At 39.6% G+C, this 19,103-nt stretch overlaps 1 protein-coding gene across 1 annotated transcript in view; it reads left to right on the top strand.

Annotated features, from left to right (window-relative positions):
* Positions 1-19,103, top strand: part of metro (membrane palmitoylated protein 7-like protein metro) — a 300,602-nt gene that overhangs the window by 227,345 nt on the left and 54,154 nt on the right. The window contains exon 11 of the mRNA XM_090387397.1: positions 8,171-8,304. Coding sequence (XP_090243523.1) covers positions 8,171-8,304 — 134 coding nt within the window. The remainder of the gene's footprint in view (positions 1-8,170; positions 8,305-19,103) is intronic.

Raw genomic sequence — 19,103 nt, forward strand, 5'->3', positions numbered from 1 at the left:
AGTTCGGCCTATTTAAGTTGCTGACCTCCACTACAACAGGTGTAAGTTTGTTCCAACTATCAACCACCCACTTGCAAAAGGCGAATTTCCACACATCTATTCTACAATTGTCTTTCCTCAATTTGAATTTATGCCCCTTCAGATGAGTAATCTGAGCAAAAGGAAGAATCCCATTAGCACTGAGCTTGCTCAATCCATTGAAGGCCTTAACACCTCAATTAGATCACCTCACAGGTGCTTAGTCTCCAGAACCTGCAATTTGCAGAACTTAAGTCTTTCTTGGTAACACCAACCCATTGTTCTGCTTACCAATCTCGTTGCCCTTCTCTGTACTTGTTCCAACAGCTCTATATCTTTCCTAAAATAAGGCCTCCAGACCTATATACAGTACTCAAGGTGTGGCCTGACCCATTGCCTTATACAAGGGGTCAATCACCCCCTTGTCCCTACTAGCAAAATTCCTGTATATCATTGACAAGACACCATGAGCTACTCTTGCAGCCTTTCTGCACTGCTCAGAAAACTTCATATCTAACTGCACAATTACTCCCAGGTCCTTTTCATTCTCCACTACCCTGAGTGTAGTACCACCCAGTTGATACATTACTCTGGGATTACTGCTACCCATATGCAGTACTTGACATTTTTCAATGTTAAACTTCAGTTGCCACCTCTCAGCCCATCTGCTCAACTTTTCCAGATCCTGTTGTAGTAGCGTACTGTCATTAAAAACCCTGCCAACCTTCGTATTGTCTGGGAATTTCGACACTAAGCCCGATATACCTTCATCAATATCATTAATAAATATAGAAAACAACAATGGATCCAGCACCAAACCCTGGAGGAACTCCACTAATAACATTAGTCCACTAAGAGCAATGTCCATTGATTACCACTCTCTGTCTTCTCCCACTCAACCATTCCTTTATACATAGCAGCATTTTTCCCTTAATGCCATACTGCTTCAAATTGTACAGTAGTCTTCCATGTGCAACAGTATCAAAAGCTTTCCTAAGATCCAAGTATATAATATCAAAATTATTTTTTGCATCCAGTTCATTTGTGACCACATCATAGTATCCAATCAAATTTTTCAGACAAGACTTCCCCTTAACAAACCCATGCTGTTTCTCCGAACTATAATGCAGACTTGACTAGATGATCCTGCACCATTTCCTTAACCAGTGACTCCATTATTTTCCCTTGAACAGAATTTAGACTAACAGGTTTGTAATTACCCGTGTCACCCTTCGATCCGCCTTTGAATTTGTGACACATTTGCACATCTCCAGTCCATGGGGACCTCCCCTGAATCCAAGGAAACTTTTATAATTATGGCTAAGGGTTGCTTACTTCCTTTGCTGCCTACTTTAATATAACTGGATAAATTCCACCCACCCAGGTGCCTTTCTTATGTTTAACTTCAACAGTTTCTCCTCCACTTTGCTCTCAGTTATTACAAAATCATTTACCTCTTTTCCAGAGTCTGATAAACATCTGGCATTCTCCTCCCTGAATAACTCCTCATGTGTGAATGTAGATGCAAAATACTCCTTCAGTTTGACAGCTGTCTCCCATTTAGAATTCACCATTGGTAACATCATCAGTTGATCCCACTGTGTAGAATTTAAAACTCTGAGACCACTGTGGTCTCCTTTACAAAAGCAAAAACCCTTCCCCTTACCCCTGATGGTAATTACATCTTTAAGTAAATCCCACATCAGTACGCTGTGATCGCTGCCACTTAGTGATTCCTTTATCTGCAGATTCTTAATGTATGAAGAATCACTGGTGATAATCAGATCAAGAGTATTACTTCCTCTGGTTGCCACTGCTTACATCGAGCACACACAAAGACAGCCCCCCCCCTTGGCAACATCATATTCTGTCCCATCAAGGTCTGGAAACATTTCACAAATGGCACATTTCTTGAGGCTGTGATGCATTAGATAATCGCCCCCTTCGGTTCTCCCCGAAGCCACAACACTCCCGCTACTTTGTACACGTTGCTTTGCTGCTCTAGTCTGGGGCATGATTTCCATTTAAATACAATTTAATTAATTAACAATGAAAAATTAATAAGGTTATTAAATTTAATTGATTAATATACTTGACTATATAATACTATACTAAGCTAATGCAGTAATACATATTCCGCTATATAGTTTTACGTTATACCTTAGCTATAAAATTCGAGATATATACGTTATCAAGTTACACTATACCGTAACGATCGCAATGCTAAATTAGTTATATCCTTAGCTAAATACAAAAGATATATGTCCAAAAAGTGATTAAAACCTTCAAAATATTTATTTCAATTAAAACCCTACTATTCTTCTATGCTATTGATTATGCTATGATATTCTAGCCAAAACGGCAATACAATAGCGATAAGAGTAGAGTTATAACTTAAAGTCTGTAGCTAAATTTAAAAAAATACACTAATGAAAGCGATTAAGCCTATTTAATCTATTTGTAAAGCACAAATTAATACGTTAACTAATCAAAAAAAAATAACAAATATATGCCCAAAAGGTGATTAAACCCTTCAAACTACTTATATATTACAATTTAAACCTTACTCTTCTTCTGAGCTACTGGTTACGCTACAATATTCCTGCCAAAAACACCGCTGTGATAGCGGTAGGAGTAGAGTTGTAACTTACAAAATCACTACCTAAATTAAAAATAAGTTAACGAACGTCACCAAGCCTATTTGATCTATTTGTAAAACACAAACCTTGAACAATTTTTGTTAGTGTGAAACACTAAGAAAGTTCAAGATTTAGGGCTAAATGGATGTCAGTTGAACTAATGAGACTCTTGGTGGAGAAGAAAAATGCATGGGATGCATAAAAATTATCAGGTGACACAGATAAATATAAACAAGTATGTAATCAAATCACAAAGGAGGTTAGGCAGGCGAAGGCAGATTATGAGAAATCTTTGGCAAAGGATGCAAAGAAAAATAGCAAAGAGTTCTTTACTTATGTAAACTCTAGAAGGAAGGGGATGAATCAGGTTGTCTACTCGATATCAATGGTTCGACTGTTGATGATCCTGCTGAGGTAGCTGACAAACTGAATGATTATTTTGCATCTACATTCACACATGAGGAGTTATTCAGGGAGGAGAATGCTAGAAGTTTATCAGACTCTGGCAGGGAGTTAAATGATTTTGTAATAACTGAGAGCAGAGTGGAGGAGAAACTGTTGAAGTTAAACATAAGAAAGGCACCTGGGGTGGACAGAATCTATCCAGTTATATTAAAGGAGGCAGCAAAAGAAGTAAGCAAATGCTTAGCCTTAATGATGAGAGCTTCCTTTGACTCAGGGGAGGTCCCCATAGACTGGAGATGTGCCAATGTGACCTCAATTCACAAAGGAGGATCAAAGGGTAAGGCAAGAGTAATTACAGATCTGTTAGTTTAATTTCTGTTCTGAGGAAAATACTGGAGTCACTGGTTAAAGAAGCAGTGTAGTATCATCTTGACAAGACTGCAGTTATAATTCAGACAGAGCATGGGTTTGTTAAGGGGAAGTTGTCTGATCAATTTGATTGGATACTATGATGTGGTCACAAAGGAACTGGATGCAAAAAATTATTTTGATATCATATACTTGGATTTTAGGAAAGCTTTTGATACTGTTGCATCAAATATAGCATTAAGGGCAAATTGTTGCTGTGTCTAAAGGGATGATTGAGTGGGAGAAGACAGAGTGGTAATCAATGGACACTGCTCTTCCTGGACTAATGTTATTAATGGAGTCCCCCAAGGTTTGGTACCGGGTCCATTGTTCTTTTCTGTATTTATTAATGATATTGATGAAGTTATGTCAGGCTTATTGTCCAAGTTTGCAGACAGTACGAAGGTTGGCAGGGTTGTTAATAACACTGATGACAGTACACTACTGCAACAGGATCTAGAAAAGTTGGGCAGATGGGCTGAGAGGTGGCAACTGAAATTTAACATTTACAAATGTAAAGTACTGCATATAAGTAGTAGTAACCCCAGAGTAATGTATCAACTGTACTACACTCAGGATGGTAGAGGATGAAAAAGACCTGGGTGTAATTGTTCAGTCAGATACAAAGTTTTCTGATCAGTGCCAACAGTCTGCAAGAGTAGCTCATGGTGTCTTGTCAATGATATACAGGATTTTTTCTAGCATAGATAAGGAGGTGATTATCCCCTTGTATAAGGCAGTGGTCAGGCCACACCTTGAGTACTGTGTACAAGTCTGGAGGCCTCGCTTTTGGAAGGATGTAGAGCTGCTGGAACGAGTACAGTGAAGGGCGAGATTGATGAATGGAACAAAGGGTTCTCTTACGAAGAAAGGCTTAAGTTCTGAAAATTGGAGTGTCTGGAGACTAGGCACCTACAAGGTGATCTGATTGAGGTGTATAAGGCCTTGAATGGTTTGAGCAAGCTTTGTTGTGCATGGAAGATTACCAGGGGTCGGCCATATGCGGCTTGCAAGCCGCATGTAGCTCTTTGAGCACGTAACTGCGGCTCTTTAACTTTTAGCCCACATGAAACACAATGTGAAATTTAGTTAGAGGACTTAAAAATGAAGGACATGTGGAATGCAAGACTAAAATGCCTTAAAAATGAAATTGAGCATTTGGAGAAGCAAAAGACTTCTCTTACACGGTACAACAGGTAGCAACTTGTATCAACCACCATGGGTTTCTCCTTGTATACTGACCTGTGACACTTACCTCTCTCAATGGGGAAAGGTTATTTTGCAAGCTTCAAATGTTAGACAACTTCATGCTGTTCACAATCAAAGATGTATTGATTTTTCTCCAATTTACACAGATGGCTCTAAATCTAATTCAAATGTTGGACCAGCCGTAGTTTCCGAATACCACTATTCAGCATCTAAATTCAGCAAAATTATATGCAATTAAATTAACTTTAGAAACTCTCTGTTCTGATTGTTCTTTAAAATCTGTTATTTACACTGATTTCCTCAGCTCAATCTTAGCATTATGTAATTCTTCAGATAAAGTTCACCCTGTTCTTGATGAAATTAGAAACTTGTTACTACAGATTGAAAAATGCCACCAACTAGTCACAAAGCTGCAAAATATCCAACCACCCTAGATTTAATGAATATCCCTGTTCCAACATCAGACTATGCACAAATCATTCATGCTGCATGCCTATCAGAATGGACGACAATCTGGCACTCTCAAACTAATAATAAACTCTTGCAGTTTAAACTGGATCCGAAAATTTGGCACTCCAGTGTCCATATCAAGACGAGAAGTAGTAGTCCTTTCAAGGACAAGAATAGGTCATACTCATCTGAGCCACCTTTATTTACTCACGGGAGACGATACACCACGGTGTCCACATTCTTATATAAATCTGACCGTTAAACACATTCTCATTGACTTCCCCTACTATAGACAAGACAGAACTTCAAACCTGCTATCATTTGTAAATCTTGATAAACCAATAACTTTAGAGAATCTCATCAGTGACAAGGCAACTATTTCTGAACTTTTAAACTACCCCAAGCAAACTGGACTTTTTAATCATTTCTGATTTTACAAAAAATTCTCATTTCCTTATATTATAAATGAATTATTATTACTATTATTATTAGCCATATGGTGCAAGTAAGCCTGAGGCTTATGCTGCACCAGCCAAAAAAATAAATAAATAAATAAATTTCTGAATTACCCCGAGAGAGAGAGAGAGAAAACAAGAGTCAGAAGTAGAAGGGAATCACCAAGAAAGAGAAGAATTATGATATCCAGCTCAGGACCCTGGGTGTGCGAAGACCATACTCACGTGAGCCCCCGGGGTTGAATAGGCGCATTATAGCCATAGCAGCTTATGCATGGAGATTGTGCAATGAGTACGCCGCAGAGACCATGTAGCATGCACTTTGTGACAATTTCTTTCAAACAACCTTGGATTTGTTTTTAAGCATGGTAGCTCTGCACTTACGACTCTGTCAGTGCCTATTTTAGAATCTGTAGACAGAGTGAGGAGTATGTGTGCATCTGGTAGTTCACGTTTCTGGAACTGTATCACATAGATGAAGGCTATCACAGTACCAAAAAGATTCCACTTGAGAATGTCATCAAGCTGCTCTGCAAATTTTATTTTGAACACTGGCACAGTTATGTCTGGTCTGTGTTTGGGCCATTGCTTCCCTTCCGTTGCATTCACAATCTCAGGCCAGGCAGGATTGCAAGTAAATGTAACAAATAGATCAGGTCTCCCAAACTTTCGTACAATTGCCATAGCATCTTGATAGTTTTGTTGCGTGTACCTTTGGCTGCCTTGGAAAGTCAAAGGCAGAATTATCATCCTTGCTCTCAAGTTTTGATTCTGAGCTCTTGCTTCTACTGCATCCAATAGTTCACAGTACAATGCCACTCGTAGATCTTTCTGATTGTGGTGTAAATAGTTTAATCTAAACCCTTCATTCTTCACATAGGCATCTACAATGTATTGCTGAAATAATTTTCCACTGCTATTAATTAGGCTAAAACCAGGTCTCAATGCAAGTCTATAAGCAAAGAATTGTAACTGTGTTACTCTGTTTTGCAGTTCTCTCTTCTGCGTGTTGTAGTTCCTTGTGCCAACCACCCTCTCCACACGGGAATAGCAACGGATACACCATAGTGTCTCCATTCTTGTTTAACGGTGATATAATTCTACAGCAGTCATATGGGATATATGCATATGTCTCTATTTGCAGATTATTTCCCGTCTTCTCCAACAAATATTGCAGCAATCTCCGTTTTAGATATAGAACGGAGGTTGCTGCAATATTATCAAGATGCATTATGTCATCTCTTATCTAATTCTATAAATACCTTGCACACACACTCATTGTTGGATTGGCCTGAGTTATTTGATGCATTTCTTTATATGACTCATCAGGGTTAACTTGTCGCAGCATCTTGTCCAATTGTTGCATTATTTCGTTTGGTTTGATCATTTTTCAAGCTGTTTTGTTGTTGCTTCAGCAGAATCGAAAATATAAAGTTGTCCATATCCTGGCTTATTTGGATATAGTGGTGAGACCAAATGGTAAATCTGGCCATGTATTCTAAAACAGTATGGACCATTTCCAGGCACTGAAATGATATCTGCCCCCATTGATATGAACGTCAATGCTGAATTGCACTGTCATATATGTTGTCTGTAGTTATTTGCTTCACATGTATCCCCTATAAGCAGCTCTCATAATAGAGTAGGTGTCTCAGACACTGGGTCGAGTGAAACCTTTCTATCGTGACAGCATTTAGTGTATTATTCAATGTATTTAACTCGTGTCCCAAGTACCTTGCATTGCAATACTCACAGTTGTAACACGTTTCCTATGTCATGCTCTTCAACACTAATTACAGCTTGTTGATTATTTCCATCTGGTACTTCTATTTAGATTAGTCCTATGGTGTCTTCTCATTTCCAATCTCGCCTCTCTTTCTTCAATGTTTTCTGTCTGTCTTCGTAGTAGTAGAGTCTCATTTCAGTCTCTTAGTCTGTTAGACTCTCTCTCTCCTCTAATGTTTCATTAGCATTTATTCTGTGGTTTCTCAAAGTTCTTACACACTTAAGCCATTTTTACACTTCTTAAAACTTAAATTGATTATGTTAATAAGTTCAGCTTTTTTTCTGATTAAAGACAAAATAAACAGTTAAAATAGCAGTTACCTTTCGGGTATAGGTTGCCTTTCTTCAGTCGAAAAACATTAGCACATAGATTAATAAAGAATGCCTGGTATGATGGTCATGAGAAGTGAGCTGCGTGAACGAGTGCTGGCAAGAATTAGCAGTTGCCACCTGCTAATTGTTGGACAGCATACTTAAGCATTTATATATATAGATGCTTGAAATGAATAAATGCTTAATTACCTACACTGACTTTTATCAGCAAGAAAATTATGCGATTGGTTATTAGAATTTGCTTAAAATCAAATATGGTGACTTTTAATTATATAGTGTGTACTCTACAACAGATGGATACACCAACTCATTCATAAAAGCTTTTTTTTGCAGTTATAGTGAATATATTTCCCATTTTGATTATCATTTAACAAAAATAACACCAAAATATTAAATATTTTGAATTTTTTATTTATTTATTTTTTTCTATTTTATAAAAAATTAACTTTTCCATTGCTTTCGACACAGGAGGTTAGCAGCTATGCGTGATTTGTCATCGGAAAATGGAGATGATATAATTCCTGGTTGCCAGTTTCCAGTTAAAAAAGAACACAGGCCTAGAAAAATAAAAAAAATTATGTATGATGCCAAAGAAAATGATGGTAAGAATTCTTTTTTCCTAAATAGCAGAATGTGTATTTTTTTCTACACAACTTATGTCTTGTTATATTCAGAAAAACACAGTAGCTATTTAATCATCAGAAAAATTGGTAGATATGGATGAAAACTACCTGCAGTTGGGAATAAAACCTCAGAATGATTTAAAAGATTGATGGAATTGGTGTGGTAGAAATCTGGCTAGTTTCAACAGAGAAATAGCAAGCACAAAGAAAAATTATATAAATCTGAAGAACAGTAAGTAGAACTTACTGTGTTGAGAAGTATAATTAATTAGTTATTAATTAATTAATACACTGAAAGATATAAATTAGAATATTTCAGTAAATCACCATCTGTCGTTTCGATGTTCCACGGGTTGACATAAGAAGCCTCGCCACCATGCCCTGTCCGTGTACTTCTCTCCATCATTGATTTCATTCCAGTTTCCTGCTCTCTTAATGACATGATAAAGACATCAGTCTTTATCATGTCTTGATCCCCCCCCTCATTCTTGGTCTTTTGTCCTTTAATTGTAAATCAAACATTCTTCTTGTCAAACGCCTCTCATTTTGAGTATATGCCTGGGTATATCCTCCATGCACAAGCACATGGTGTGTGACCACCCAGGTGTGAACCAACGTAAGCAGGGGTCAAGGTGTGGTGCCCACACCACATGGAGGAATGCCGCTCCTTCCCACCTCATCAACAGGCACGCCTGTAGCTAGGTGGGAAGGAGCAGCAGTGCGTGGCACATGCTTCTTGATTAGACCGGGGTTCGAGCCCATCACCACCAAATACCGAGGATGTGGAAAGGTCAGGGAATGACCACTGCATATTCCCGGAGCAATATGGCCTTAGTTGCTAATGCTCCTAAAAAACCAAATAACAACTCTCATCAACTGGTGCAATACCACCACTTTTTTTATTGGAGGCTTGAAATGGTCGAACCCATGTTTAGTCTCCAGAGCTACATTCCAGTCAACCCTTCCCCATCTCTTCCATCGTGCAGTATGATTGATGTCTTTTGAGGATATATTGAACACCATGGTGAGATCCAAACTTCCTTACATTTCAAGGGTACAAACGGTGTTCTAAAACCTTGTTCGCAGGCTGGCCGCTAGTTAGTATACCGGACTGAACCTATTGGTAACTCTCTAGGATGCTTCCGGATCAGCTAGTGTATAACCTTGCTACCTCTACTCTGCCAGATAGTGACTGGAGGGAGACCGAGTAGTGGGTGTGCAGGAAGGGATCATTGTCGAGGCCACGTTATGTCAAGGATCTGGGTATTTTCTTACCATGGGCACGCCATATTCAAAAATTTCATTACTTCATACAGCATGTCCCACCCCCACTTTTCTTACTATTGAATACACCATGAATTGTCAAACTAATAGAGTAAGCTTATCTGTGAAAAATCTAAACCTCCCAAACACTTCCTAATTCATTTCACAAATATACATGGTCTGAAAACTCAACGATGTCCATTTCCACTTGCAGTCTGCCAAACCCCATGTACTTTTTCTAACAGAATCTCAGTTATCGGTTGATTCAATTACTGCTCATCTCAGATGCCCAAATTATTCGCTGTATGATTCCTTTCACCTCAAAGGTGGTACTTGTGCATATTTCCGTTCCGATATTCCATGTCAGAGACTTGGTAATTTGAATCTCCTCTCTTCGATCTTCTCTGGCTTCAAATCTCTCTACCACATTGTGTCAAATTCATCTGTTGTCTCTACCGTTCTCCCAAATGCACTAATCACTTGGAGCTCTTTGACTTCCTCTCTTTGCAACTTGAATTTCTCCAGTCCAACTTTGCTAATAGCAAGGTAATTTTCCTTGGTAATTCTAATTTTCACAACTCCGGCTGGCTTCCGTTTTCTAGTCATACCGACCCAGCCGATTGAGAATCCGAGGCTTTTGCAATTACTAATGACCTTGCACAGATTGTTCGTTTACCTATAAGAATACAAGACAATCCTAACCATACAGCCAACACGCTTGATCTTTTTCTCACAAACAACCCTTCTAAGTACACAGTCGAAGTGAGAAGTCCTTTAGGCACCTCAGATCACAACTTTGGTGATTGTCTCTTCTCCAATGGAGCCTTTATCTCATAGCTATTCCCAACCTCGTATTGTTTGGCATTACAAGAATGCAGAATGGGATGACCTGCAAGATTTCTTTTCATTGGTCGGATTACTGTTTCAAAACTTCTGATGTCACTGTTTGCTCAGATCGTGTCAGTGAAATTATTCTTGCAGGAATGGAATCCTTTATCCCACACTCCACTTTAAAATCTCATCCTTTATCTAAACCTTGGTTTTCCAATAAATGTGCTAAGGCTGTTCAAGAGAAGAACGTTGCATTTCGTAATTGGCTTGTTTCTAATTCTTCAGTTTCGTTTTCTACCTACACCAAAGCTCGCAACAATTGTAAAGCAGTTATTAATCAGTCCAGACTAGAGTTTGAACAGGCTAAGAGTAGAAAACTTGCTTCTTGCCCTAATGGTAGCCGAGCATTCTGGTCTCTTGCCAAAACTATTGGCCACAACTTTTGCCCATCTCTGCTCCCACCTCTGTCCAAATCAGATGGTTCTGTTGTCACTTCAGCCAAGGATAAAGCTTACCTGTTAGCATCCAACTCATGGATGCTAGCAGGCTTTTCTTCCAACTCATGTATTATTGATATTGGTAAACACCTCCCACCATTCCCAACATGCTCCATTCAATGCCTCCTGTGGTCTTCCGTCAAAAGGATGTCAGAAGGATTTTGACGAATCTTGATGCTAAGAAAGCTCCGGGTCTCGATGATTTTTCTCCACTTGTTCACAAAACCTGTGCTCCTGAACTTACTCCTGTTCTTTGCCGCCTTTTTTCACTTTCTTATTCCAAAGGTGTTTTTCCTTCTGCTTGGAAATTGGCTCATATCCAGCCAGTTCCTAAAAAGGGTGACAAATCCCTCCCGTCCAATTATCGTCCCATTGCAATTACTTCTATAGATAAAGTAATGGTTGAGTGGGAAAGACAGAGAGTGGTAAACGATGGACTCTGCTCTTCTTTCTAAAGTAATGGAGAAATCAATTAATCGCCAACTCTTAAACTACCTAGAAACCTTCCATCTGATCAACGATCGCCAGTATGGATTCCATCAGTGTCAATCCACTGGTGATATTCTGGCTTATGTTACCCATTTATGGACTAAATCAATGGAAAAGTTCGGGGAAACACAAGCAGTTGCTCTTGACATCTCAAAGGCTTTTGATCGTGTTTGGCATAAAGATCTCCTAAACAAGCTTCCATCTTGTGGTTTGCCAACTGTTTTCTGTAATTGGTTATCCAGTTTTCTCACTGATCGCTCACTGAGGGTGATGGTAGATGGCTCTCCATCTTCTAACTTCTTCACTAATGCCTTTGTTCCCCAAGGTTCAGTTCTTTCCCCCACTCTTTTCCTCCTGTATATTAATGACCTTCTTCCATTCACTGGAAATCCTATCCATAGTTTTGCCGATGATAGTACATTGCATTCCACTTTCCATTTTGAGATACCTTGCCCTGCTCAATCAGCTTCAACTTCTCGTAAATCTGCTACCAATTCCTTAAATGCCAATCTCGAGGTAATTCTCCAGAGGGGCAAAGACAACTTAGTTGATTTTAATCCTTCTAAAACTCAAGTCTTGTCTTATATCTCGCAAAAAGGATTCTTCTGCTCCTATGCTTATCTTTGGTGACACTCCGATTTCTAGGCAAAGTGATATATCTCTTTTGGGGCTTACCTGACTTCTAATCTCTCTTGGCACAAGCACATTACAAATATTGTTTCCTCTGCATCTAAAAAACTTGGTTTTCTCGTACGCTCTCAGCATTACTTTTCTTCCAAACAGCTGTTCACTCTTTACAAATCGCAAATTTGCCCCACCATGGAATATTGTTCCCACGTCTGGAGTGGTGCCCCCAAAAGCTCTCTCAGGCTTCTTGATTCCGTTCAGAAGAGGGCAGTTAGGTTAATTAATGATTCATCTCTAACAGAGTCTCTCCACTCACTGTCTCATAGACGTACTGTTTCTGCCGCATGCCTCTTCTACAGATATTTCCACGGGCACTGTTCTTCTGAATTGGCTTCTATAATTCCCACTCTCTCTCTTTCAAAACAGTCCGAATATGTGCCGCCACCAGTCAACATCCATTTACTGTCCAACTTCAGACTCACAGATCCAACTTTTCATCTTCCTCGTTTATTCATTCAACTGCCGCGTTCTGGAACAACGTTCCTTCATACGTATTTCTCGAAAATTACAGTCTACAGAAGTTCAAGTCCAGTGTCAACAAATATCTTCTTTCATCTTCTCAACCTCCAACTCAAGCACAGTACTAAGTACTGTAGGTTCTGATATCTCTCTTGTTTGGGGTTTACATAAAAAAATCATTCTCTTGACATGTCAGAACAGTTCCAGAGAACCATTTCAAACAGGACCTTTCAGTCCTGTCTTGGAGTTTTCAACCTAAATTCTCTCCCTAATCACATCATTCCTGATTTTGTCGCACCTTGTCTTTCTGGCTATGCTCCTCACAAATCTCATTCTGTCCCCTGAATTCTGCTTTCATCTTTTTTCCTCATAGTCCAAGTTTCAGATGCATATATTACAATTGGTTTATAATAGGTCTGGTATTTGGCCTTCTTACACTTCAGTGGTATGTTCCTGTTCCAGATCAGATCTCTTGTCTGCCTGTAGGAATTCCCACCTGTTGTGTCCTGTTAATTATTTCTTCATCTATCACTCCAATCTTTGTGACTGTGCTTCCTAGATACTTAAAGTTGTTAACCATTTTAAGTTCTTTCGCTTCCATTGTAGTGTATCCGTCAAGCTCACCACTCCTCTTTAGAACCATTACTTCACTCTTCTCCTGACTGAAAACCAGTCCAAATTCATTGGCCTTACTAGCCCACATATCAACTTGCCATTGCACTTGTTCCCTTCTCTCTCCCCACATACAGAGCTCATCTGCAAAGAGCATGTGTTTCGCCACTCTACATTGCACAGCATTCATGACAGCTAGGAATAGTAGTGGTGACAGGATGTCTCCTTGCCTCAAACCTGATGTTATTTCGAAGCTCTCTGTTAACCCCACCACTGTTCTTACTTTGCTCACTGTATTGGTGTAGATATTCTCAATTCTCTCCACAAGATATTCCCCTATCTCCAAATTTCGTAAAACCTCCCACACTTTCTCTATATTCACGGCATCAAACACTTTATGTTCAAAAATTCTATCCATAATTCTTTATTGTGTTCATAACATTTTTCCATCAGTTGCCTGATACAGAAAATTAGATCCACTGTCGATCTACGATGTCTAAAGCCATACTGTTCCTCGGCCACCTGGTTCTCAATCGTTCCTCTTATCTTCCACTCCAACACTCTCTCATGCAGCTTACGCACATATGATATCAGTGTGATACCTCTATAATTGGAACACTTCTTCCTTTTCCCCTTCTTGAACAATCGAATTATCAAACCTTTACAGTCCTTCGGCACCTGTCACTCATCCCAGATCTTGCAAAACAGTCTGTATGTCCACGCTATCCCTGCCTCACTAGTAGCCATCAGCATCTCTCCGTTTATCTCATCCATACCAGCAGGCTTACCTTGATATTGATGGTTCAGTTGTTGATGATTCTGCTCAGGTAGCTAACAAACTGAATGAATAATTTGCATCTACATTTACACATGAGGAGTTATTCATGGAGGTGAATACCAAAGGTGTATTAAACTATGGTAGTGAGTTAAATGATTTATTAATAACTGAGAGCAAATTGGAGGGGAAATTGTTGAAGATAAACATTAAAAAGGCACCTAGGGTAGTAGTAGTAGTAGTAATGGCATGTGATGCAAGAAAGCAAGTGTATGAGCTTATGCAGCATCAGCCAAAAAAAAAAAAAAAAAAAATCACGCCATTCCCTCCAAATGCCTGTCCAGTTCCTCCTTAAATTTATTCAACCTATCAACTTTTCCACAACGACAGATGGAAGTTTGTTCCAGCAATTAACCACCCGCTGGCTAAAGGCAAATTTCCGCACATCTATTCTACTTCTGTCTTTTCTTAATTAGAATTTATGCCCCCTTAGGTTCGTAATCTGAACAAGTGGAAGGAACCCATCAGAATTCAACGTGCTCAAACCATTCAAGGCCTTATACACCAAAATCAGATCACCATGCAGGTGCCTAGTCTCCAGCCACTGCAATTTGCAGAACTTAAGCCTCTCTTGGTAAGAGGATCCCTTCATTCCCCTCACCAATCTTGTTGCCCTTCTCTGTACACGCTCAAGTAAATCTACATCCTTCCTAAAATGAGGCCTCCAGACCTGTACACAGTACTCAAGGCGTGGCCTGACCATTGCCTTATACAGAGGGACAATCACCTCCTTCTCCCTGCTAGCAAAATTCCTATATATCATTGACAAAACCCGATGACCTGCCCTGGCAGCCTGTCTGCATTGCTCAGAAAACTTCATATCTGACTGCACAATTACTCCCAGGTCTTTTTCATTTTCTACCACCTTAAGTGTAGTACCACATAGTTGGTACGTTTCTCTGAGGTTACTTCTACCCATATGCAGTACTTTGCATTTGTCAAGGTTAAACTTCAGTTGCCACTTCTTAGCCCGTCTGCCCAAATTATCTAGATCCTGTTGCAGTAGCACACTGCCATTTCTGTCATTAACAAACCAGCCAACCTTTGTATCATCTGCAAACTTCGACACTAAGCCTGATATACCTTCATCAATATCATTGATAAATATACGAAACAACAGTGGATCCAAGACCCAACCCTGTGGAACTCCACTAATAACATTTAGGCGCCTCCGTAGCCAGGTGGGAAGGAGCAGCAGTGCGTATCACACGCTTCTTGACCTGGGCTCCAGCCCGTCACCACCAAATTCGGAGGATGCGGAAAGGTCAGGGAATGACCACCGCATATCCCCGAGTAATATGGCCTTAGTTGCTAATGCTCCAAATAACTAACTAACTAATCACATTAGTCCACGAAGAGCAGCACCCATTGATTACCACCCTCTGTCTTCTCCCACTCAACCATCCTTTTATCCATTGTAGCAACTTACCCTTAATACCATTCTGTGCGCCTCCGTAGCCAGGTGGGAAGGAGCAGCAGTGCGTAGCACACGCTTCTTGATTAGACCGGGGTTCAAGCCCGTCACCACCAAATATGGAGGATGCGGAAAGGTCAGGGAATGACCACCGCATATACCGGAGCAATATGACCTTAGTTGCTAATGCTCTTAAAAACCAAATAACAAACCAGTCTGCTCCAATTTGTACAATACTCTTCCATGCGCAACAGTGTCAAAAGCTTTCCTGAAATCCAAATATATGATATCAAAATTATTTTTTGCATACAGTTCCTTTGTAACCACATCATAATATCCTATCAAATTTGTCAGACAAGACTTTCCCTTAACAAACCCATGCTGTGTCTGAATTATTGCTGCAGTCTTGTCTAGATGATCCTGCAATGCATCTTTAACCAGTGACTCCATTATTTTACCCGGAACAGAAGTTAAACTAACTGGTCTGAAATTACTCGTGTCACCCTTCGATCCCCCTTTGTGAATTGGGGTTACATATGCATATCTCCAGTCCGTGGAAACCTCCCCTGAGTCCAAGGATGCTCTCATAATTATGGCTAAGGGTTTGCTTAGTTGCTTTGCCATCTCCTTGAATATAACTGTATAGATCCCATCCACCCTAGGTGCTTTTCTTATGTTTAACTTCAACAATTTCTCCTCCACTTTGCTCTCAGTTATTACAAAATCATTAAGTATCCTTCTACAATTTGATAACCTTCTGCCATTTTCAAACCTTAATAATTCCTCATGTGTGAATGTAGATGCAAAATACTCATTCAGTTTGTTTGCTATCTGAGCAGGATCATCAACAGTCAAACCATCGATATCAAGTGGACCAATCAGATTCATTCCCTTCCTTTTAGAGTTTATATAAGTAAAGAAATCCTTGCTGTTTTTCTTAGCATCTTTTGCCAAGGATTTCTCGTAATCTGCCTTCGCCTGCCTAACCTCTTTTGTGACCTGATTACAGACTAGCTTATATCTGCCACAGGCTTTTGAGTCGCTTGATAATTTATATGCATCCCATGCATTTTTCTTCTCTGTTACGAGTCTTATTAGTTCATTAGATAACCATTTAGGCCTAAACCTTGAACAATATTTCTTAATAGATATGAAACTTTTAGTAGTTTCCACGATTAATTCCTTGAATGCTTCCCACTTAGAATTTACTGTTGGTAACATCGTCAGTTGATCCCACTGTACAGAATTTAAAAACTGTCGGAGACCACTGTACTCACCTTTACGGAGCAAAAACCCTTTCCTTTACCCCTGATGGTAATTAAATCCTTAAGTAAATCCCACATCAGTACACTGCCACCTAGTGGTTCCTTTATCTGCAAATTCTTAATACACGAATGATCACTGCTGATAACCAGATCAAGAGTATTACTCACTCTCGTTGCCTCTCGAACATGCTGCTGCAGTAAACAATTATCCAATAAATCCACAAAAGTCTGACTAGTGTGTGAGTGACCAACCCACAAGTTCCAATCAATATCTGGGAAGTTAAAATCTCCCATTATAAGACATTCCGATTTACTAGCCCACTCTATTTCTCTGTACAATTGTTCATTGTACTCATTCAAGTCATTAGACCTATAACACACTCCTACTCTTATTTTTGCTTTCGCAATGCTTATGTCACACCAAACTGACTCAACAGTGCACTGTTCATCTATATCAACTGGATGCACTTCTTTTGATTTTATGTTTTTCTTAATGAACAGCATAACACCTCCTCCCTTTCTATCCTGTCTATCCTTTCTGTACACATTGTACTCCCCAAATTCCAGTTCAGCATTCCTTATATCTGCGTGACACCATGTCTCTGCTATCCCAACAATATCCGCCTTTGATGTCTTGACCATCACTTCAAATTCATCAAATTTATTTACTATACTTCTAGAATTGGTATACATGCAAGCATACATATTCCTATTCCTAGTTACCCTAACACATTCCATTTACTCACCGATTTCAGGATGACTGCCATTCGTCCCTGAAACCCCCAACACCCCTCGCTCCAGGTCGCTACTTATTCTAATAGAAGTTGTGCAAGAATCACCTTCACCTCTGCCTACGGCTACTGTTAAACTATTAGTCCTTGTTAAACTATTAGGGTGTATGGGATCTACCTTAGCCATAATTATGAGAACTTCCTTGGACTCAGGGGAGGTACCTATTGATTGGAGATGTGGAAATGTGACCCCAGTACCACAAAAGAGGATCAAAGGGTGACGCAAGTAATTATAGACCTGTTAGTTTAACTTCTGTTCCGGGGAAATTAATGGAGACCCTAGTTAAAGAAGCACTGCAGGATCATCTAGACAATACTTCGGTTATAGTTCGGACACAGCATGGGTTTGTTAAGGGGAAGTCTTGTCTGACCAATTTGATTGGATACTATGATGTGGTCACAAAGGAACTGGATGCAAACAATAATTTTGATATCATATACTTGGATCTTAGTAAAGCTTTTAATACTGTTGCACATGGAAGACTACTGTACAGTTTGGAGCAGTATGGCATTAAGGGCAAAATGCTGCTATGGATAAAGGAATGGTTGAGTGGGAAAGACAGCGAGTGGTAAACAATGGACTTCCCCTCTTCGTAGACTAATGTTATTAGTGGAGTCTCCCAGGGTTCAGGGTTGGATCCATTGTTGTTTTCTGTATTTATTAATGATACTAATGAAGGTATATCAGGCTTAATGCCTAGGTTTGCAGACAAAACAAAGGTTGGCAGGGTTGTTAATGACACTAATGACAGTATGCTACTGCAAGAGGATCTAGAAACTTTGAACAAGTGGGCTGAGAGGTGACAAATGTAATGTACTGCAAGTGGGTAGCATTAACCCCAGAGTAACATATCAACTGTGTGATACTAAACTCAAGGTGGTAGAGAATGAAAAAAAAAAAAGACCTTGGGGTAATTGTGCAGTCAGTTATGAAGTTTTCTGTGCAGTGCAGACAGTCAGGGTTTCACTGCTTATCCTTCCTCATACATGCTCTGTCAGTCCTACTATGCAGTCGTTGAATGCTTTCCATTCTGATGCCACGCTGTTCACCATCATAGGTACAACCTTCCTGAACTCTTCTCTGAACATCGTCCCTTTTCCTCCTTCTTTCAACCCCCTCCCCCCCCCCTTTTTTGACTGATGCTGCATAAGCTTGCTTTCTTGCATCATATGCCTCTACTAATGCTAATACTAACTTCCACACCCGTAGTTTTCTCTCACTTAGTATTTCAGTAAATATGAACAAAAGACAATACAAAACATGTGATATTTCAAAATGTCTCTACGTGTGAGTGGTATAGAAATGGGGAAGGGAGGAGACAAAGTGAGAGAGACTGACTTCTGAAGTCCCTTGTTTTGTTTTTTATTTTAAGATCAGAAATGCAGCAGACAGTCAATGTCAATGTGCACTTAGATCATACAGAATTGCCACCGAAGTTATTACTGTGAACCGTTGATAGTTTTGCTTCTAGTTCTGCCTGTAAAGAAACAAAAATCATCCTCTCTCTCACTCTCACACACACACACACACACACACACACACACACACACACACACACACACACACACACACTGTGCCCCCCCTGTGCTATATTTTTTTAAAATTTAATAGCTTCTTTTGATTTACTTCATCCT

The sequence above is a fragment of the Mastigoproctus giganteus genome, chromosome 13 (genome assembly GCF_048544385.1).
Source record: "Mastigoproctus giganteus isolate SK-2022 chromosome 13, ASM4854438v1, whole genome shotgun sequence".
NCBI lineage: Eukaryota > Metazoa > Arthropoda > Arachnida > Uropygi > Thelyphonidae > Mastigoproctus > Mastigoproctus giganteus.